We start from the raw sequence: 21,748 nt of genomic DNA, 5'->3' as shown, positions 1-21,748 counted from the left end.
TATTATCATAACATCACGAGTACACCATCCTACAAATTACTCCTGGTGAAAACGGTTGCTCACAAAACATCAGTCTCTGTACTTACTAGTGTTTTAAACATAGAAAGAATAGTGTCTGTCATTACAGTGTCGTAGCAACTCGAGTCACAAGTCAAGTTTTTTGTGACAAGTAAATAGTTGAGTCATTTGTCAAATAAGGCTCGAGTCAGGTCTACCAAAAACATATTTTTTACAAATTGCTTCGTTTTTCTATTTCATACGGCTTTGTAGACAACACACTTTGTTTTATTACATTTTGATGTGTAGGGTGAAAAAGAGAATATTTTTACTTAAATATAGAATCCTAATCAACTAGGACTGACTCGAGTCATTAAAATTCTGTGTCAGTAACTATCATCTAGTTGTGTTTTTGGTCACTTCAATTTAACCAATATTTATTGCGTGATTACACTTCATGCTTATCGTTTGATTAGCTGTTATCTTTGCCATTCATTTTTTGAATCCTAGAATTATACAGTGAAAAGGATTATTGCATACAAAAGTTTTTGTCAATTCTACAACCATTATCTAACGTCTTTGTTCCTTTTTATCTCTCACTGTATTTGTTTTCAGCTTAACATTAATATTGACATGTCATAACTTCAAACACATATATAACGCAATACATGAAGCAGCACTGACGTTAAGTTATTAACGCCGACAAATGTAGAGGACAAAATACATTGCTGGCCATTACACAAATGAAAGTTCATTTTGTGCAATATTATCAGTATTGTTTGTTGCTTTGCAAAAAACTGTCAGATGCATATTGTACACTACTAAGTAATGCTTCCAATTGTTGACACAAGAAAGTTTGTGATTTTACACCAAACTTGTTTTCTAGATTTTTCCTTTACTAAAATACTTATATACTGTTAAGCTGTTGTATTACGTAAGTTGACTCAAATATGTTGAGATTATAAAGCTGGGTGCCAGGTAGTAGATCTATGGTATTGACTGATTGCTTGGACAAGATGGAGGGGGCTTCTACTCCGCAGGAATCCGCCCAATCATCTAGCAATTCAGTCACCGATCAGTCCCTAACACTTTTTCCCCCTGATAAGGATTCGAAGTCAACTCCTAAGGGACTTATCAAAAAGAGGGGACGTCCACCAAAAGTGAAGCCAGAATCCCCTTGTGATGGCAGACCTTCGAAACAAAGCAAGATAACAGACACTATCAAGAAAGCAAAAAGAACTGTGGACAGGTAAAAAACACACTTTATCACTTTCCTGGGTAAGATTTGGACAAGCATGAAAATGAGTGTTGTTAGTGTTTACTGGCATATGACATTTGCTTTTAGGTTCAAAGGTGTTACAAAAGAGGAATTAATGCAACGTTTCTTACCAGATCGCATAAAGCATGGATTAGATATTTTAATAGTGAGTTTTAATTCTGTTTTTGTTTTGACATCTTTCTCTAATTTTTTTCGTCATTGCTTTGCTATTGCCTCTTTATATCCATAATTATTGTTTGGGCCAATGTACAATTAATACATTCCTTTGCTTTGTTCAATGACTAGTCTTTTGTGGTACTAAGGTTTATTTGGATTATGACTTGTTCAAAGCAGAATCTCTATCACAAATAGTTTGAGTGTCTTAATAAACTGTTCTAGATAGGAATCAATCCTGGACTTTTTGCTGTTTATAAAGGACATCATTATGCTGGGCCTGGAAACCACTTCTGTAAGTCACATTTTCTAACCATTATGGTAACGAGATTCTAGAACATGAAGCGTTCTTTTGCCTAACTTTTGTCAATGTAAAACGTTATAAAATTATAGAACTTATTATATGTAAAGGTTGTTTTACTTCAACAGGGTATTTTATGTCACCAGCATACACATTTCTTTTTTGTTTCAATAAGTGTTGCTATTTTACAGTGAAGCTAGATATCAAAGTTATATAATTTAAAAACACACACATCACCCACGTGTGAAAAGTGAATTCTTTCTGAATACCTACAAAAACAAAGTTTGCCCATAGTGAGACCAAAAAAGACAAACTTGCAGACTTGCAGTTCATTGTTTAAATGTTTCTACAGCAGTTTTCCTATGTTCCGTTAATTTTGTGTAGAATTACCTTGGATTAAAGCATGTCAGCGTGTGTTTTCTAACAGGGAAATGTTTATACTTGGCTGCTGTCATACCAGAACCATTGACTGGTATGCAAGATTATATGGCCCTTGATTATGGTATAGGATTTACGAACATAGTACCACGCACTACCCCCAGCAGCAAAGACCTTAGCAGGTAGAAATCTAGCCATGGTAAGGGCAGATGACCTGCATGCTGTGCAAGTGACACAAAGGCATGTAGGTAATCTGCTTTACCCGGCAAATTTATTTTCTATTTTTATTAACATTTTGATGTGAATTACAAATAGGGAACTGCATTAACATGTCTGGAATGGTAGACAAACCAGTGAGTGCAGTTAATGACATAGATATGCTCAGTTATGGAATCGGTTTTGTCACTATAGTCCAACGCACAACACCATCAGCTAAAGATCTTTCAAGGTAGATACTTTTGCCTGTTTAACTGTGGATTGTTATGTTCTGATCCTTTAAAAAATTGATTTAGTAACAAAAGTAATTAATCTTATAATACTTTATTTAACTCGTGGGATGTCAGATATCATACCTTGAAATTTGTTTAGACTGTTTTGACTATGATGGTGTTTTGCTCTTGGTTAAACTTTACATTTAATCTCATAATATTTCTTGATTTGACAACATATTCTTTTAGTAAGGAGATTCGTGAAGGAGGAAAAGAGTTGATCGAAAAAATCAAAATCTATCAACCTAAAATTGCTGTCTTTAATGGAAAGGGAATTTATGAAATATTCAGCAAAGAAATGTTCGGTCAAAAGAAAAAAGATTTTACATTTGGGACACAACCGAACAAAATTCCTGGCACAGATACTGTATATAATTGTACTTTAATGTTTATATGCTTTGTGGTGCTTGTTGTTATCCTTTGGTCCATTTATTGTTTTGTCTTACTGACTTTAGCTGGTATAGTATGTACTATGGCATAAAGTTGATTTGTTACATAACTGCTACTAAGTAGTGTTGCGCGTGAACATATATATATATATACATTTACATGTAAACGTTACTTACATTTGGTTATTTTCGTATATAAATGTCAAATTGGAGACAGTACAGATAAGTCAACCGGGGTTAGCAAAACATCTTTTAAGTATCCAACCACTTATTAATAAATTAGTGTGACAAATACCCACACACCGTCATAACATGACAGCATGGCAAATATTGTGATGTCTGTCATCATATCATGGAGGCAATTAACAATGGCGTCTTAAATTTTCAGTACATATTTGTTATGCCGTCCTCGAGTGCAAGGTGTGCCCAGTTTCCTCGTGCTCAAGATAAGGTTCATTATTATATACAAATAAAGAAGCTTCGCGATAAATTAAAAGGAATCGAGTCAAATGATGAAATAGAGGAGACCAGGTATACTTTTGACCTTGGAAAAGCCACAGGTAACTTTGAAATTTTTCTTGAATTTAAGATTGTGATATGAAATATTGGCAATAGATGGTCGATTAGACCAAAACTATTCTCTAAAGTCTGGTTGCAAACAATATTCTTTCTTCATGTGTGTTCAGTTATGTCTGGAATTCTTGATTGAAGATTTTAAAAATTTTTTTCTCATTAATACTTAATGTTGTAGAGATGGCAAGGAAAGAAAAAGTTAAAACCGAAAAGCATGATCCGTCGTATGATGGGAATGATGTTTCATTTCCGACATCTTCCATAGCTGCAACAAAAGTCCCGCCCAGTACTCCTGTGGTAACTGTGGTGCCAGTGCCACCAGATGAGCCTGGTTGCAGCAAAGCTATGCCAGGGAAAGTGGTTCGACAAAAAGGTCAGTATTGTAAGGTTACAAAAGGCATTCAGTTTTTGCCTAGAATTAGAGTGCAGTACTTTATTGACATACCATCACCAATCTGTGAATTGCAATTGATTTTTGAACCAGTTTATTTCAGAATATAGTCTTTGAATGAGATACCTCTTTCATATATAGTTACTGTAATTCACAACCAATGGTTATCAGCTTAAAACTGGGCTAATCTCACAAAAACTGAGATAAAATAATTGTTTTCGAGCTTGGACAGAGCACAAATGTGACAAGAGGTCATGCTTGTTGTCGAGAGAGATACTGTGACCTTACATAACCTGCTGTTGAAAGGAAGAAAGCTAACTTATTTAATCATTCAAGTGACATATTTGTGGAATGGAAGTGCTATTAATCAAGGCCTAGAAACGACAAATTATTAACATTAAGTTCCATTAAATAATAAATGCAAGTTATGCTCGTTCAGTGCTCTGAAGACATGTGCGATGATCATGCATCCACTTTAGTGACCATTTTGAATACAGTGGAAGGTTTATGCGAACTTAACTTCACTTCTTGAAATTTGAGATAATTTGTAACAACTTTCCTCCCAGCAAAATGCCTGTTTTGTAATATCAATAATAAATACCAATTGCAGTAATATGAGATAATTTGATGGATCACTTCAGCTCAAATGTTTACAACCAGCTTCCACTATATTTCATCATTTGTGTTATAATGTGTGTAACATATCTCATAACAATTTATGTGAGTAGCTTTTATTATTTTTTGACTGATTTTTGATTCATTGTAGAAATGCCGAAATCGAAGGCAAAGAAAGGTAATGTTGCAACCGGCCATCCACACCTGGTAAAGTTTTTGTGCCAAGGGGAAGAAAATTTGGAAAAAAGTGAGTTTTAAATAACTTTTTGTTGTATAAAAATGTATCATCGCGTAAACTTTTTTCAAAGTAGGGTAATTATAGTCAGATGTTTAAAAGCCAGTGCTCACTGGGCAGCTTGGTTTTTAACAGTAAACTGCAAATGGCTGATATGCGTAGGTCTATGACGTGTTAAACTCAAGATTAATTTTGTTTTTAATGCAAATTTGCTATATATGCACTAGGCATGTAGTTAATATCCTGTACTTTTTAAGTATTAAATTACTTGTGTAATGTATAATTGTATATACTACATATGTTGATAGGTTTGTGGTAGCCTTTTGTTTAATAATGTACATTTGCAATTCTATAACTTTAGCCCAGCCAGCTACAAAACGAACGTTTAGAGTTGCTCAACTTAACGAAGTTGTAAGCGACGAACAGCGAAATGAAAGAGTTGGAAACTGGGTTCAAACACAGATACACCAAAATTATGAAAGTGAACCTCCCATGGGGTTGGTAACTCTGTCATCATTTTCTTTATGACTATATAAAATTGGCTTTGTTTTTGATATAGAAATTAGCACAACAAGTGCAGTAATAAACAGGTTTATTGACGTAACTAATAGGTTTCGGACTAGGCTTCAGTTTCTTTTTGGTGTAAAATGGAACACGTTTAAATTGCCATATTATTTCTTCAAACTGTTTGTTATTGCCAATTTCATTTTACTCTGATGAGTAAAAGTATTGTCTATGACATGTCAGTTTAATTCTTGTTTTATAACATATATATCAATAAATTATAAGAACCAAACCTTACCCTTAAACTTTACACGTTACATTCTTAAAAGCATTTTATTGTACATTGTCTGATATTGCTTAACTTACATATCTCATGAAATGTTTAGTTATGAAGAGCGATTGAGAACAGAGGCAAATGCCGAAAATCCCGAGTCAGATCGAGGGAGTCAGATGAGCATGGTTAGCGCTGGAGTCAGCGGATCAACATCAACAGGATCCACATCCGGGTACGGATCCGTCGACACGAATAACACACATCACGCAAGACAGGACAGGGTCGAAATGTGGGTTCGTGAACAACAATATGTTCGACAGCAGTCTGCCGCAAATCAAGTGGCAGATGTCCGTCGTCCCAACTTATCTCGACCTTCTGTAACCGAATCAGAACAGTTTCCTGCTGATCTTCCGGCACGGTCTTCCCTGTCTTTCGAAGCTTGGAATAATTTTGCCCCTCAACCTTTTACTTTTTCTGGTGCTGCTATAAATCAAATGGAAGGTGTGTTTCGACCCCCTGTGCCCCTTTACAGCAGTTGGGGCGGCAACGAAGTGGGGCATTTCTCCGGCGTGTCCCCGAACATAAACAACAACAACAACAGTATCGCCGGTAGCTCGCAGCTTAATATGAGCAGTTTTCTTCCTTGATGCAACTCACGTGCAGACATGCACACACAAATTATTCTCAGTGCATTTGTGCAGAGCGCTCGATCCTTTCCATGTGGATTTGTATTTTTTGTCTAACCTTTACTGTCCATGCTAATCTTCTGTTTGCGCGTTATCGTACGTCTCACAAAGCCATGCACTTCATTTTATTGGTTTTAAAGTTTTTAGTAAATTAAAAGAGATCTTTAATTTCCTTGCATTTAAATAAGAAAGTCTATTTAAGTTATTATTTTGCGAGTTTTTCACCAAATCCACTTCCTTTATTTATTTATCTCTTGCTTGTATTTAGCAAATTGGTCGTGCTCTCTAAGCTGGTCATCGCAGTAAGACCTCAACCATGACAAATTTTAAAGAAGAAAGATAACTTTTTCATTTTTTCTCAAAAAACTTGACCATGTAGTCAATTTGTCGAATGTTGTTGTACAAAAGTCAAATATCCTTTCATTCTATATAGATCATTCAACGATATTCTTTTAAACCTTGTGCTATTTCATCGTGTTATCATGACATAATCTCACCCAGTTACCTTACGGCTTGTTATCAATTGTGGTTAACGGCCAAGTTAGTTTTCACAGACAACGAACGCTGTGGAATGTGTTAAACGTGTCCCTTGTAAGTGTGGTTTGTGTCGTTTCATTTTGAACTGATGTAGAGGCCCGGCTATTACTCAAGCTCTGTGTGCGTATATGTTTTCCATTTGCCGGTAGATTTCAATGCATGTGCCCGCCTTTAAAATGCTTTTTGCCAGTGCACCGTTTAGTTAGTGGTGACTGTTAAGCCGGTTGGGTATCAAGCTCTCATTGCACCGTTTGTTGAAAGTTGCGTAAAAGTTCATCTTTTATGGACAGCAAATAAACTGACTTCAATAAAGCAGAGGTCTTAAAAATTTTTTTGATGTGGACCAAGAAAGCTGAAGTAACAACATCGGCCTTAGTATTCGACTTAATCAAGCTTTTGTCTTAAATTTTTATTTTTTTAGTAACAATTAATCAGTATTATTGTTACTGCTTTAAAGGTTTTAGTTTAGTTACAATTCACTTTGAATTTACTCACGAGCTTCAATATTCAATTTCCTCATGACGTCATCACCAGGTTTTTCGCCTTCCTAAGTCAAGGTAGAGATAGCAATTCGTCGTGTGATCTATGTTTCTAGAAAATGAGCCATGGCATTGAAAAATTCTTTTGCAAAGCCATTTATGATTCATTTGTTACGAACTCGGCTTTGTCTAGTAGGGTGAGAAGTTTGTATTATCTCGCTATTTAGAAAACTGTAAACCGTACGTGGCTGAGCCCACATGAATGGCTTTATTCGTCTGCACAAAGCTTTTGTTAACATCAAACGAAGCAAACAATTTTGTGCAAAAAGAATTCCAACGTCAGCAGAAAATCCCTTGAACTGAAATACTGAAACTCTGCTGTTGTTACTGGGAGAGCAGTACTTTGAGGCGTTTATCGAGAGGTTTTTGGCCAAAGTGAAGATAGGTACTTGTGATGCGATGTGAGGTGATTTCTTTCGCTATAATCTTTACCCAACAAATGTTGGCAAAGTTGTTTCAATATGTAGCCTAATGCACTTTTCTATTAATTGAAAAAATGACCCTGTTACTCCGACCTGAAAGATATTGAAATGATACATTTTCTAGCAGGCAAACTCTGTGATGAAAATCCTAACTAAAACCTTTTAGCGTATTCTTCAATTTTATTTAATGCTAAGTTTAATGCCCAAACTGCAGATTTTAAGTTTTGGTAAAATTAGGAAATAGCGCAACCAGCATACCACTGTAAGGATTAAAATGATTTCTTCATAAGTTAATGTTTGAAGTGATTAAAAGTTATAAATAAAATTTCGTTAACAGATTTAAACAGAAGTCTTAAATTTTATTAATTACGCAGTTTTTTATAATTTTAACAATGACTACCTATATAAGTTTTTTGTCAGTGGTCGTTGCATGGTACCGGAAAGCTTCAACTTTGTTGTTAAAGGATCAGTGATGCAAGTTTCATTCCTAGCAGGAAAGCCTGCTAGTTTGAGTGCTAATTAGCGCAAGCCAGCTTTTCATACATCAGACACAAGGGCTCCGCTAGAGTGCAGTATAAAAGTACAATATTTTTCACTAACGAAAATGATCCATTCCGTGGAAACCAGTTTAACCAGAGTATTGTTCGTCAATTAAATAAGTAATCAAATAAATACTGCGCATTGTTCACATATTTTCCTATTGACTCCACTCACTCACTCTATAGCCTAAGTCACTAATACCTTTTCCAACGGCGCCTTCATTAATTTCTGCTTGGATGAATGATTTGCGGGCAAAACGGAAAACATTTTCTCAGTAAAAAACACTGAGTTCAAAATGCAGGTTAACTATAGAAACATAGTGTTCATTATTGAGAAATTGTCGTCGGCAGGAACAGATTTTTGAAAAAGTATTTACGAAGACCGTAAATAAATTGCAACAACAAAGAAATCCTAACATACGATCAGGTATAGTCGAAAAGATGTGTATTTGTTGATCCACTTGTTAAAGAAATTTTTTAATTGTGTTCAGTTAAAAAAATATTTCTAGTTATGTTCCAAATATTCATATACAACTTGTTGGTAGTAGAGTGCACATGCTTTATTTGAGGAAAATCTCAAAATTGACGAACAAAGTCACACTCACTGTACAGAATGTATAAACAGAAAATACAACAAAGAATTATTTACGAGAAACTGGAAAAACTATAGCGTACATAATGGTAAACAGGTCAGTTGAAATAAAAGCAACATAATCGAAGAAAAAAGAAAAAGTCACGACCGAAAGTTAAAACATGAAAATTTTATGATTCTAATGCCAGGGAGTTGAGACAAAATGTGAAATTGATGCTAGACAGAAAATTAACATAACCGTCTCAGGGTAAGCTCCACTGCAACCATATAAAATTTAACTACACATGAGACGGTATGCATTAAACTATCGCATTGAAAGAATGATGAATCTGAACAGCTTAAATACAAAATGAAAACTTGAAATTGGTAGAGCACTTATTGAAACCTGACCAGTCTATTATTGGGTTTTGTTAAGATGAATTTATAGATAGACAGTAATGACCAGAAATGTGTTTTGCAACTTGGTATAACTCCCTGGTATAAAATTTCAAAAATAAAACACACAAATTAATACTGAAGCAATATTTTGCACCTAATGCAAAGGCACCACAAAAATATTTATACAGGCACCGTTATTAGTATGTATGAGTGCAAAAATGCATCGTACATTTAAACGAATTGATAAGGTGCTGAAAAAGGTAAATTCTGAAACCGTACCATGTCAGTGAAATGAGGGGGACGTACCATAACCAGCACATATTATCACACGATGGCAATTAAAGTATTTACATTTAATGCAACTGGAAATTTTATTCCCAATTCATTAAATCATGTACATTATAAAAGTAATAGGCCTCAAACAGTTAAACATTCAGTCAACAATTATCAAACATCACTTGAAAGTCAATTGCATTTCAACAACAACTAAATTTCTTAACCAAAAACTGCTGGTTGCTAATGCCAGTTTACTTACTAATCTCAAAACGTTATGCATTTTCTTTCAGTACAAGAGAAATGGTACAATTTGTAAAAGTTATTCGCAACAAATGGTGCTGCTCGTAAAGGCTGATGCAAAAATTTCAGAAAAATATCATGTGAAAAGTTTTCTGTGCGGTATTTACAAAATCGTACCTCCCAATGCTTGAGACGATAATTTGTGCAAGCTTCAGATGAATTTCTAAAAAGAACTAGAGGGGATTCAGTCTTCACAAAAGCACACCAGGTTAGTTGTTACTCCTGTGGCCTGACGACCAAGCAGGCAGTTTCATTAGCATCATCAGACGGGCAAGATGGGCTATCATTTGCACTGGTAGTGCTTGTATTTCTTGAACAGACCCCATTCATTCCTTCAGATTCAGTAACGGCACTGCCATTGGTATCCACTGCAGAGTGATTGTTCTGGCCTTGCCTAACCTTGGCCTGTGAAAACACGTTGAATAAATTTTAGGAACACTAATATACAATTTAGATGGTTTTCAACCTGGGGGACATTAGCCTTTTTTAGGGGCGGGAGAGCTTTCAATGAGTATAAAGTTAATACAAGAGTCTTTGTTTAACAGCAATATCGTTTATTCGTTTTTATTTTGCTATTGTGAATGCACAACAACATTACATATGTTTAGCTGGAAATCTTTGGAAAGGGGTCATCTGATTATATTGGGTTGCAAAATGGGTCGCTGAATGAAAAAGGTTGAAAACAACTGATTTAGAAGAACCACCCAATCGGTTTATGTCTTCGCAAGAGAAAACAAAAGGGTACAATCAAAAAATCTTAATCTTCTAATAAAATAGAAGGCAATCTAGATACATAAAAACAATACAGTGGTATACATACACATGTTATGACCACGAAACCACAACCACCATAATTATCATACATGTGCCAAATACTTGAACACTTTGCAAAATGAAGCCCAAAACGACTTGATTACATGCAATGCAATCTATCTTGACTGAGTAACCACGCCTTTTGTTTGGTTTTATAAAATGACGGAAAAAAATATAAGTCAGTGGTATAAATATAAGTACTTTTGGTATGTACCTCAAGTAGAACGGCTTCATAGAGAAATTTAAGGTGCAGTGGAGCAGTAAAAACTCTTGGACGCATTTGGCAAGCCACCATTGCTGTTTGATATACGTCAACTCTGTTTTCATTATCCAATTGACTTTGCATCAAATGCCAGCAAGCGAACTGTATAGCGGCTGTGGAACCACATCTACACAAATGACATGCGTTTTAGCAGTTAATTAATTATATAGAAACTAATGAGAAACAATATTCCATGCATGCATAACAGTATACAGTGGCTAGACATATCACACCAACTTAAGTTAGCATGTGTACATCAACAACATGTATTTAAGTCTTAAGCTAATGCAGTGTTTCTCAAACTTTTTATCCAGCCGTTGCCTTATAACACTGAGAAGTTGATCATCAGCAATCAGGAAAATCATAATTGAAATGCAACGGTTCTTAAACTTTTTAACTGGTACTGGCACAATATTAAACTCTAAGCATTTTTGGACATGTGCATAAAAAAGACGAAAACAAAAAGCTTTAACTTCACTGCGATGAAAATAAAGGCTGACGCTTGACTGTTAATTTCTAAACACTACGGGCTGTAAAAACAGGAAATAAATTGTCACACAAGCAATTCTGCAATCACGATGGCGAAATGGAATCCTTTCAGCTAAACTGATTAAATTAAACTAGTTGCATTTCAGTATTTTGTTTCATTGATGTCATTGCAGCATTAGCAGAGGAAGGACTCTACAAGACCTATACCAGGACCAAGTCATTATGTTACATCCGTTACAGTAACCAATATACCCTTCACAGTAGCCAGTGTGAAAGCAACTGTTAAACATTGCTGTTCACTAGAATTGGAAGTAAGTGCGTGACTGTCCGACAAGACAGTTGCAACATAAAAACACATTCACAATCACATCAGTACATTTTTATCTCCGAGTTATGATGTTCATTTGTATGGCCATTTGCAACCAGTATTGGTACATACGGTAGTCTAGAAAATTAAATTTTTTTATCAGACGAATTTTTAGTTAATTAAAACGCTAATATTCCAAATTTCATTGTGGCTTGAATGTTATAATATATACAACTTAACATTCCATTTGTTTGCTTCAGTAAATTTTTAAGTTCTTGTCAACAGCACCACCATCCAAGCGTGACCATTTTAACTGCATAAATGTGCAGAAATACAGCCACAATGCTACCTTGCAATGTGAGAAAAGCAACATGTTTGGTTTAATGTGACTGCATTAACTTGCGGCAATTGAAAATTCTTGTTCAGTTACAGATAAAATTGGACGATTTTGCAACGCAAGTCACTGCAACTCATCGCAAGCTTTTTGTGCTCATTTTTTTATTGTAAATTATCGAATAAATATTTTAAATTATGGGCATTTTCTAACTCCCTTGGATATTTTGCCCCCTGTTGGCTAAAGTTCCTATTCATTGCTTTGAGAAACACCGAGCCAAACAATGTATCAGCCAGCCTACCTGTCTTGTATAACAGTTGAGCCATCTTTGCCAGAAGTGAATTCAACAACTGCACGAACAGCATCCAACTGAGCTCTACTTGGTTCTTCCTTGTTCCAACTGCTTAGCTGAAATTGCTTCACAACCAAAACATAATCGTCCTGCGTGAAAAGAGTGTTCGGTTTTATTGAAACCCTTCCATACGTTCGTCAAAGGACAAAGATTAGAATGAAAATGTGTAAAAAATTTGAGGTTCATAGGTTGTCAGAAACAACATTGCCATATCAACAATTATTTTAAGACGCAGCCATTTTAAAGTAGTGGTACAGCCATGTAAAATCAAATGTAACAAACATTATCCGTTGGAAACTTGGAATGTTGTTGAAACATATTATATGTATTAGCAAAACAAAAGATTATGCCAACAAAAGTAACATTCTAATTAACAACAGCGCACAAGTCTGACAATTTAGATTTTAGGTTAAACCAATATTTTAAACTTTATTTGTAAATGCTACACTGCATTGAACAATATCACTACCTAAGGGTATATCCAAATTTGAAGTTTCATTTGTGATAATTAGTGGCTATTTGAAAGGTATGAACATGCCGTAATTAATCACTCGAAATATGCCCAGCTGTCAGGCATGTAACGTTAATATGGCACAGCAACTAGCAATTATGTGCTGCATGCCTGTATTTAAATTTAAGTACAGGAAATATAAGAACCTTAGTTGCTTCTAGAATGAAATCCCTGGTGATAACATCACAATCGCTGTCGCCTGAAGAAGTGATGGTCTCCGAGCTAAAACTCACATTGAACGACGAGCAATGAAGTGGTTGATCAAGTTCTGGCCAATAAACTTCACTTTCTGGGTTCTTAAATAGAAATTTTGGCAAAAGTTTTACACTGACGGCAATAAAAACTTATGTCGGTTGTATTTGAAGGACTTCCCTTAACAGCAATATGCTACCACACGCTCACGTAAATCACTATCAAGTGATTAATAAAGTTTGGCTCAAAATATCAGCAGAACTGTTGAAAAGTATGAGCTTATGTCTAACACAAAATGACTACACTAAGTTTTTGTTGCTTATACCCAGTCAGAATCCATGATGGTGACTATTGTAGGACAATTGTGGTCCCATATCAAGCGCCAGAAATCTTTCTTGGTATTTGGCATCGGAAGTTGAGTAATCACAAATTCGTGACTGTTCCGGTAACCCTTTAAGAGGAATCACAGTGAAATTGAAGAAAATTTTAAAGTTTCAAAGAAATGAAGGCAAACATACTCTCTGACAATGTAAATACTTATACTGTACTGTAGCAGCCATGGACAAACAACAGTTATCATGGCAGATAAAAAACAGAAATTTGTTTTGAACCAACTGCGGCCTGTGAGTGCTTGATGCCAGGAAAAACGTTATGCACTTGCAATCAATAACAAATATTCGTCCAATATGTCATAGTAAAAAGTGCTGCATATTAGGTTACCTGGCCCATTATTTCACAACATTTAAAAATCAGTAATTTACACTGTCACTGGTATTGGTATTTTAAGTATTATACTAATGCACTTAAGACACTGCAGTGCTTACCTGCACAAATGAAGCGTTGATATAATCTGATCCTTCAGCACTGGTGCGATTGCACAATAGCACTCGTGATCGAAAGACAGGAAGAACTGCTCCTGGCCGGTTTTTGCCAGCATTGACTGATCGTGTGGCAATGTCGTAATCCAAATAATCGGTCCGTGAATAAACAACTTTCTACAATACGTAGTCAACATGTAAGACTAACTTTAATATATTGTGGTAAAAGTATACATTGTAGAGCTAGAATGAAGATCAGATAAATAGTACGGAAATACCTGATAGATAAAGGTACAATCTTGAAATTACTTGTCATATATTTATTAGGATACATAGTTTAATGAAATAAAGTACCATAAATTGTTTTTCCAGTCCAGAACGAAGTACAGCACTTCCAACATCTCCTTCTATAGTGTTTTGGCTGGACTGGGTAACTGTAGTACTGGCCGTGAGCTTTTTATAGTACTTAGCAAGTTGAAGAAGAGAGCATTCAGTTATTCCACTCATAATGTACTCAAGCAAGGCCTCGTGGACAAACACGTACTGATCCTGGGTGACATTTAGGAACGGTAAAAGGTAAATTTAACAGCGATATGTGGTCTAATATATTGCTTTTTCTGGAGCAAAGGAAGGCAGAAAATCAATACCAGTATCAGTATTTCTGATCACATTTGAGAAATCAATGCTCTTGTAAAGAAAATAAAACAGGGAAATAAAATAGAAGGAAAAACGATCTAACATATTATCATGCAATAAATTAATTACCAACAGAAACAAGTAACCAATTACTCATGACAAGCATTAACCTCTGTCTGCACAAGGTGACTTCTCTCGTTTCGAATATAATGTAGGAAATCCTTTATATTGACATGTCCTGTAGCTTGCAGCATTTGTATCATGCTGTGGATGACAATATACGTCCCAGTACGACCAACACCAGCACTGTGGAAATACAGAAACAATTTAAAGCTGAAGTTTGATGCTAATGTTGTGATCTGTGACAAGAAAACTTAAGTTTTGCAGCTTGTTCTCTTGATATTAATGGTATGTTTGAAAGCCCGAAAACTAACAACAACGTTCAGAAATTTAAGGTCTATTCTTGGTCTCTACAACCTGCAGTGTATGACAATCGGGCCGGCATGAAGAGGATTTGCGACTGAAGAGCGATGAATGAATGAAAGAACAGGAAGAAGATACTCTGGGGCTCCGTGGTCTGGCCACTGAGTGAAGTGGTACTGGACGACACGACGCTCAACACCTCTAGCCTGGGTTAGTTTGAAAGCAATAAATTACAAGAAAATGATACATTTTGTCTATGACACATTGATGTATACTTTACTCTTTGTCAACTATGTCTATTATTATGTGGTAAACAGTATACGTTTACATACGTTTCGTCTGAGTTTGTTGTTTTTCACCGAAAACGTACGAATGGTAAAATTGGCGAGGGTTTCAGTGCCTTTAAGTGTAACAGTAATGTGCTTGTATTGTTCCTTGCCTTCCTGGGGCCAGTATTGATCACATTTTCGCTGAATAAACAAAATTTGAACATTACTGACACAAAATGCATTGCCATAGACAGCACAAACTATCCTGTTGAAGGTAATACTGTAGTAGCAGTACAAATGTAGTAAGGTGCCATGTGCTGAGTCGACACAAGACAACAAATGCATACATATCATACATGGTATATCATACATACCCTTCCTTTTTCAACCAAATTTGTAATCATAACAATAGTAGACGTGTTGTTTTCCCAGATCATTTTCCAGAAATCATTAAACGTATATGGCAATGGACCCTGCGCAACAATGTCAAACAAAATGCAACTATGTTAGTTATTTTTTGAATCTTAGCAAACTCTATCTATCTGAGTTACAGTGTTTTAATGAAATATAATACAATGCTTACTTGGCAGGCAATGTATGCTTTGGGTTTGCTATAGCTGGACACATAGTTGGCATTTATATAATCTGAACTTCTGTGCAAGTTTGCATGCTGTCGACTTCTATAATGATGTAAGTGGACGCGACTGTGGTCATCTACAACAAAAATAGTAAATTCAAGCAAAATAAAAGTCCTTTTAGCAACTAAACTGATAAAAACAACTCTAAATTACGAAAATGTTCTTACATGCCACAATATTTGTGTATCTGTTTTTTTCTTTATTTTCTGTAATCATGGATGCCTCGTAGGTTAACTGAGTAAGCTCATTTTGAATTTCCTACAAAAAGATTACTTTTCATTAAAGTTACATCTGCGTGCAACTAACTATATTTGAAACATTTATTCATGAAAGCGTTTCATCTTTTAATACTGTTATTGCTCTGGCCTTGCTTCAGAAATGATATTTATTTAACAATTATTTGAACTAGCATAATACAAGTATGGCAGTACTGCATTTAATATCATCCAAAAGACATCGGCAAATGCAATAACAGTGCCAATGGTCTTGATGTTATAAATTCACAGTCATAAAATACCTCAAATTCTTCAGTAAACCGTTGATCGTTATTGTTGTGATGAATGGCAACGTACTGAGCAAAGTCAGCTGCAGATACTGCCCCAACCTTTAAAGCCACTGCAAAACATTTAAGAAATTTTGCTGGCTACAATGTTTCACATTTAAAAATAATTGCTGAAGCAATGTGATTAATGTCAAAAATTTGTTCCATGCGAAGCGAAAATAAACAGAAAACCAGTTTACTTGGCTGCAAAGGAGGAGGCTTGTGGCTATTTTCCAACACAATACTGCTTTCACGTCTTGGCCATGTGTAACCACCAGTTTGTTTCCATCTGCTGTGAATACCAACCAATTATTATCAACTCATCAATCACGTTGAACCAGGTTGGTAGCGAGTAGATTTAAGTGGGCAGTTTAAGTTTAGTAAATTCATTTTATTTTACTAAAAAAAAAAATCCTACTGACTTACCGCCACATCAGAAAAGAAACAAATGTGACCAAAATAACACATAATGCGATAATGCTACCAATTATGGCGACTGTGTTTGAGGACCGGCCAAGTGGAGGGTCTAGGCAAACAAAGTTATGGAGTAGGTGACAGACAAAATAAGTTAAAAAGTAATTAGCACTTGTTATCAAGGCCAACATTGCTCACCTGGAGCTGGGGTTGGATCAAGAGGAATCTTTAAACATTGCGGCAAGCGCTCAGTCCATGAGCCATTTCTTGTACAGTTCAAAACGTGTTCCACTTTTGGATAGTGATAGCCGAGTAAACAAGTGTACACTACCGACTCAGTAACCCTGAACGCAAGTCGATTTTTCCTTCTGAGTGCTCCTTGCACCGGGACACGCTTTGCATGTTCTACTTCCCCGGGATCATCGCACCGCCTCCAGTCATCTGGAGTAATGAGTGCCCAAGGTTTAGCAATATATGTCTATCTACTCTTGTCATGTATCTATTGGCAAGATACTGTACTCACCACCACTACAGTTCGATTTCTTACAACATCTGTATCCTCTTTCAAAGTTTTCGTCAGGAACACAGAAACGCTTGCCAGGGCAGTCAGGATTAGCGCACACACCTGCCACATTCTCATTAGGTGAAAATGCGATCGTTGAAGGTAAGTTGCTTTTGTCAGCTGGTCGTGAATCTACAAAGCCTGGAACGAAACAATATATTTCTGCAGTTTAGCAAATATTTTCATGGAAAAACAATACCACCAGTAAAGTTTGGTTTAAGTTATATACAATCAAAAAAAGTCCGTAACAGCATTTTGATATATAAGATAAGTAGTATGTATAATATAGCTACTATGTCATACCTGACTGTGCACTGAAGAAAACGTAACAACCAATGAAATTAAACCAACGCATGTTCGATTATACATTACTACTTCACATACAATTAAAGTGATTTGATCCTGTTATAATAAATGACAATTAGAGTTTACATTTAACAAACTGATGTTGAGTAACTTGTAAAATATATTTAAACAGTCAATGCATGCAAATTAATCACAATTAAGGTCAATGGGACTATTAATCAATACAATTAGAAAGCGGCGAAGGAAATGGTAAAGTAACAACATACAAACTAGATGATAAGATTTTATGAGTATAAATTGAATGCATTTTTCAGAAATTGCTACGATGTGTAACTTAATTTCATTCAGTAATTTGAAGTAGGGTACAAAAGCATTTAAACAACTACATTGTACTTGGACATATTCAAAGTGAAAAAGTAAAGAAGTTGCACAAACATGTTACTGAATAACTGAAAATAGAATATTTCAATAGAAAAACTTGCATTTTTACTGCGTATTACAAGGTAGGCCACCCAAAAAGAAACACTTACACTGCTACGACGTCATGTTATCGGTACTCATTACAGTTTTGTGTATCAATAGAGAAAAGTATTTCAATACAAAAGAGTCACAGGAAAAGCATAAGCTGTAACGGAAGCACACACAGAGTCACTGATATGGTTGAAATTGGGACAATGGGAATGTGGCACATGATCTAATTCAAGATGAGCACTCAAAAGATTTTGATATAAACAGACATGACAATATGATAATAGTGCAACACAACAGGCTAACCTAAACTCTGAGAAAAAATGTACGATAATGAAGACAAAATGGTTAGAAGCAAGCAAATTTAAAGTCTGCCCAGAAATTCCTTAAGAATATTCCTGTAAAAGCATTAAATGCAGGTACCGGTACATATAAATTATGTTGCCAATTTGGAGTACACATCTCTATGCTAATGAATCGTAAATGAAAAATATGTAAGCTAAGATACAGTTAATAACTTGATATATATATATAGTATACCTACACATCACTTATGGCCTCACAAAATTAGACAAGTATTTTATGGACTTGACGTAACAAAATGATTTTTGCAAAAACACTCGAGTTGCAAATCTATCGATTTCTATGTATATACTCATCATTTTCCTTTGTTATTTGACTTAAGCAGCATCTTGTTCCTTATCTTCCTCTTTCTTCTCTGCTGGTGCTTCATCAGCAGGAGCTTGCTCTGCTGGTGCTTCCTCAGTTGGGGTTTGCTCTGCTGCTGCATCTTCTGCTGGCTTATCATCAGAAGTTGTTTCTGCTGTCTTCTGCTCTGCTGGTTCATCTTTGGTGGCCTCACCATCAGCTTGCTGCTCCTCTTGCTTGGGAGCAGACTCATCCTTAGCAGTAGGTTGTTCTTCATCTTTACCTTCGACGAGCGCTTTTAATTTTCCTTCTTTGTTTAGCTGACTTGTTTCGTTACCACCACCGATGCATTTTTGATGAACAAAAACTCTCGGAACTGTACGTGCACCCGTCATACTTAGGAGAACATCTTGGATGATTTGACAATCTGGTCTTCCAGTAAGCATCACCTCTTCATACTGAACTTTAATGCTTTTAAAAGCAGACGTAGCCTTGTAGCAATAGGGGCTGAATCTCTTGGTGAATAGCACAACAGAATGAGCATCAACAGTAGTTTTCACAAACTCTTCCGCCTCTTCAGGGGTATTGTACACCTTGCCTTGGTAACCTCCCATTGTGTGCGTAGCAAATATACCAAAAATTACGAAGAACTTAGGCCAAAATCTTAGAAATAAAAAAATTATTTCAAGAAACTAATACTTATCCGTTTTGCCAACACATAGTTTGCATTTTTGAGCTACTACAGGTAAATGAAAAACTGACGCATACGTAAACAGATAGCCAATCCATAAAAAACAATCGCTGCTAAGGAAGTGTACTGTATTTGGCTGCTTTGGCATAAGCATTAATAATAAGCTAGTAAGAAATAATTATGCTATTTAATCCTGCAGTTTTGCAAAGTTTTGTTACCAGTACCTAATCTCTGACACAAGTACGTGAACAACACCAAATTAAGCATTGAATGCATATTTCGTTAATTTATGATAGACCTAGTCTATAAACTGCTTTTGAGCACTATAATTTTGAAACGGTGCTTATATAGGCAAATCTATTGCTGAATATTCGAAAATTGATACAGGGACTCGTGAAGCAAACATTCTGAAATCACTACAACATTGAAGCACACATTCTTTAACTCAATTTACAAAGTCTAGCTTGTGATTGTCAAATGCAACCTTGGATAAAAGATAGCGTTTGGAAACGTTTGAAGGCACAAAATCATTCGCATGTTGTGTGCTTAGATATTCGATAATAAGTTTACAGTTCTTGCTTCTATAATTGTGAGTTTTAGTACACTATTACAAATGGTAAATTTCCTCTTACCTTTCGAATAACCTTACTAAGTTTGTGTAATTTTTTTTAACTTTTATTGGTTCAGCTGTTTACAACTACTCTAGATAAAGTGTGTTGTTTCTTTTTACTCATTGTGAGGCAAAACACCTTTGTTACGTCGCATTGATTAAAGTAATTTTACTATCACGATGTCATGTAAAAACATTGCATTGTCCGCCTTCAAAAGCACAAATCGTTTCGTTATATGTTAAAAATGCCAATAGTCCTATTTCTGGAAATTGTGTTCTTCCTATTATAGGTTGTGAACCCTACTCCTTTATCAATTCATTTAGTAAAATATGGATGCAACTTTTTGAAATAACTTCATTACTGCAAAATTGTTATCATTATTGCACACATTTCTTCTCGTTATTGTAATAACATAGTTGAAATATTTATTATGCAGGTTATAGCCTATCGCATCACGTTTTGGTGTTGACATATCTGTCTGCTAACTAATACAGCATAAATGATTAATGCTCAACCCTGAAACATAAATTTACATTAACCGAGTTTGTGTCCATGTCCTAAACTACAACTGGCATTACATTAGCCTTCTAATAAATAAGCTACTAGCAATGTAATCCCAGCCCATATCAAGCCAGATTCGTGTTTCTGATGTCACCATGGCTTTTTTCGCCTGAATGCTTAATGGTGTAACAATGCTGGCAACCTTGTTATGCTTTCTGGCAGTAGTAGTAGTTCACTTATTGCTGTAGGTAAAAAGGCAATTACACAGTTTAAGAGAGGAATGTCTTGCCGTGTTAGAAACATATTAAAAGTCGAAATTGATCCAGCCTACCTCTAGTAGTTGTGAAAAGACAAACAAATTTTAGGCTAGTTTCATCATGGTTGCGGCACATACCCACTGCTTTTTTCTTGCCTTCTTTTAAAAAACTGGGCGAAGAAAAAGAGTCTGGGACCGGTTTTTTGTCGCTGGTGCGGCCCCAGGAGGTTTGGTCAAAGATCAAAGGGCATTATAACCTGTACGATGCAGAGTTTTACCTTCAGTGAAAATTTGGCATCCCAAGACGTTTCCGTTAAAAAACCTTTCTTGTTTGTGTGTTTTTCTAATTTCTACAATGGTCCTGTTATAATGAAATGATCCTAGAGACTATAGAATTAGATACATAAGCATATAGGCCTATACAAATCATAAATCGTTGCAGTTCACAAAACAGACAAATACGTTTAGGGACAACAATTAGGGAGACTTGTAAACTATAGAACAGACGCCTATAACTGCAGAGCTGTACAAGAAAAATTTTGTTCCATTAAGTTTGCAAACTCAGTAAAACTGACTGATGATAAAACTGCTAAATTGAATTTTCCAATCTAACTTGTTCTAAACACCAACATGTCTTTTTCACATTTCGATTAGATCTAAGCAATGCTCATAGTTTGGTTGGTAATTTGGTACAGTAATGTAATAAGCTAAATTCGATTCAGTCATTTCATATAGTAGCCTATATACCCTACCGTATTCGGCCAACTGTGAGACTGTCAACTCTCGTTGGCAACGCTGACCCACCCATTATGATCGCACATGGTTATTTCGAAAGCACATGCATGTTGTGTAATAAATCA

General features: G+C 35.6%; 3 protein-coding genes across 5 annotated transcripts; 1 reads left to right on the top strand and 2 right to left on the bottom strand.

Annotated features, from left to right (window-relative positions):
• Positions 1-864: 864 nt before the first annotated feature.
• Positions 865-7,112, top strand: LOC143454754 (uncharacterized). Of its 2 annotated transcripts, none has more exons than XM_076955034.1 (10): positions 865-1,246; positions 1,343-1,421; positions 1,655-1,724; positions 2,424-2,556; positions 2,786-2,963; positions 3,374-3,545; positions 3,737-3,931; positions 4,716-4,811; positions 5,161-5,296; positions 5,690-7,112. In XM_076955034.1, exons 1-10 carry the CDS (start codon positions 987-989, stop codon positions 6,222-6,224), a joined length of 1,854 nt encoding a protein of 617 aa, XP_076811149.1. In that variant the 5' UTR covers positions 865-986; the 3' UTR covers positions 6,225-7,112. The 2 variants fall into 2 exon arrangements, with proteins under 2 accessions (XP_076811149.1, XP_076811150.1); XM_076955035.1 differs by lacking the exon at positions 2,424-2,556 and adding an exon at positions 2,158-2,290.
• Positions 7,113-8,845: 1,733 nt separating this feature from the next.
• LOC143446036 (receptor-type tyrosine-protein phosphatase gamma-like) lies at positions 8,846-17,851 on the bottom strand. 2 transcript variants are annotated; one of them, XM_076945486.1, is made up of 19 exons: positions 17,711-17,851; positions 17,369-17,548; positions 17,044-17,286; positions 16,858-16,957; positions 16,632-16,723; positions 16,408-16,505; positions 16,058-16,148; positions 15,836-15,966; positions 15,627-15,725; positions 15,316-15,453; positions 15,038-15,189; positions 14,731-14,866; positions 14,279-14,473; positions 13,931-14,101; positions 13,432-13,557; positions 13,061-13,210; positions 12,353-12,492; positions 10,874-11,048; positions 8,846-10,251 (listed from the first exon to the last, which is right to left on the bottom strand). In XM_076945486.1, the coding sequence occupies exons 1-19, from the start codon at positions 17,760-17,762 to the stop codon at positions 10,063-10,065; spliced, it is 2,658 nt and encodes an 885-aa protein (XP_076801601.1). In that variant the 5' UTR covers positions 17,763-17,851; the 3' UTR covers positions 8,846-10,062. The 2 variants fall into 2 exon arrangements, with proteins under 2 accessions (XP_076801601.1, XP_076801609.1); XM_076945494.1 differs by having other exon boundaries at positions 16,632-16,720.
• LOC143446050 (glutaredoxin-2, mitochondrial-like) lies at positions 17,810-21,235 on the bottom strand. Its single transcript, XM_076945506.1, has 2 exons — positions 21,027-21,235; positions 17,810-19,492 (listed from the first exon to the last, which is right to left on the bottom strand). Exon 2 carries the CDS (start codon positions 19,441-19,443, stop codon positions 18,862-18,864), a length of 582 nt encoding a protein of 193 aa, XP_076801621.1. The 5' UTR covers positions 19,444-19,492; positions 21,027-21,235; the 3' UTR covers positions 17,810-18,861.
• Positions 21,236-21,748: the final 513 nt, after the last annotated feature.

The sequence above is a fragment of the Clavelina lepadiformis genome, chromosome 1 (genome assembly GCF_947623445.1).
Source record: "Clavelina lepadiformis chromosome 1, kaClaLepa1.1, whole genome shotgun sequence".
In the NCBI taxonomy this organism is placed as follows: Eukaryota; Metazoa; Chordata; class Ascidiacea; order Aplousobranchia; family Clavelinidae; genus Clavelina; species Clavelina lepadiformis.
Note: the sequence above shows the minus strand (reverse complement) of the source record. Positions and strands in the feature narration are given on the sequence as shown.

What these genes read in the sequence shown, in the direction of transcription:
- LOC143454754 (XM_076955034.1), top strand. Translation starts at nt 987, where the DNA reads ATGGTATTGACTGATTGCTTGGACAAGATGGAGGGGGCTTCTACTCCG. An exon ending in TCAGCTAAAGATCTTTCAAG is followed by an intron (nt 2,557 to 2,785) that starts GTAGATACTTTT and finishes ATATTCTTTTAG; the next exon opens with TAAGGAGATTCGTGAAGGAG. An exon ending in GAAAGTGAACCTCCCATGGG is followed by an intron (nt 5,297 to 5,689) that starts GTTGGTAACTCT and finishes TGAAATGTTTAG; the next exon opens with TTATGAAGAGCGATTGAGAA.
- LOC143446036 (XM_076945486.1), bottom strand. Translation starts at nt 17,762, where the DNA reads ATGCGTTGGTTTAATTTCATTGGTTGTTACGTTTTCTTCAGTGCACAG. An exon ending in GTTTCTTTTCTGATGTGGCG is followed by an intron (nt 16,724 to 16,857) that starts GTAAGTCAGTAG and finishes TGGTATTCACAG; the next exon opens with CAGATGGAAACAAACTGGTG. An exon ending in TCAACTGTTATACAAGACAG is followed by an intron (nt 11,049 to 12,352) that starts GTAGGCTGGCTG and finishes TCATTTGTGTAG; the next exon opens with ATGTGGTTCCACAGCCGCTA.
- LOC143446050 (XM_076945506.1), bottom strand. Translation starts at nt 19,443, where the DNA reads ATGGGAGGTTACCAAGGCAAGGTGTACAATACCCCTGAAGAGGCGGAA.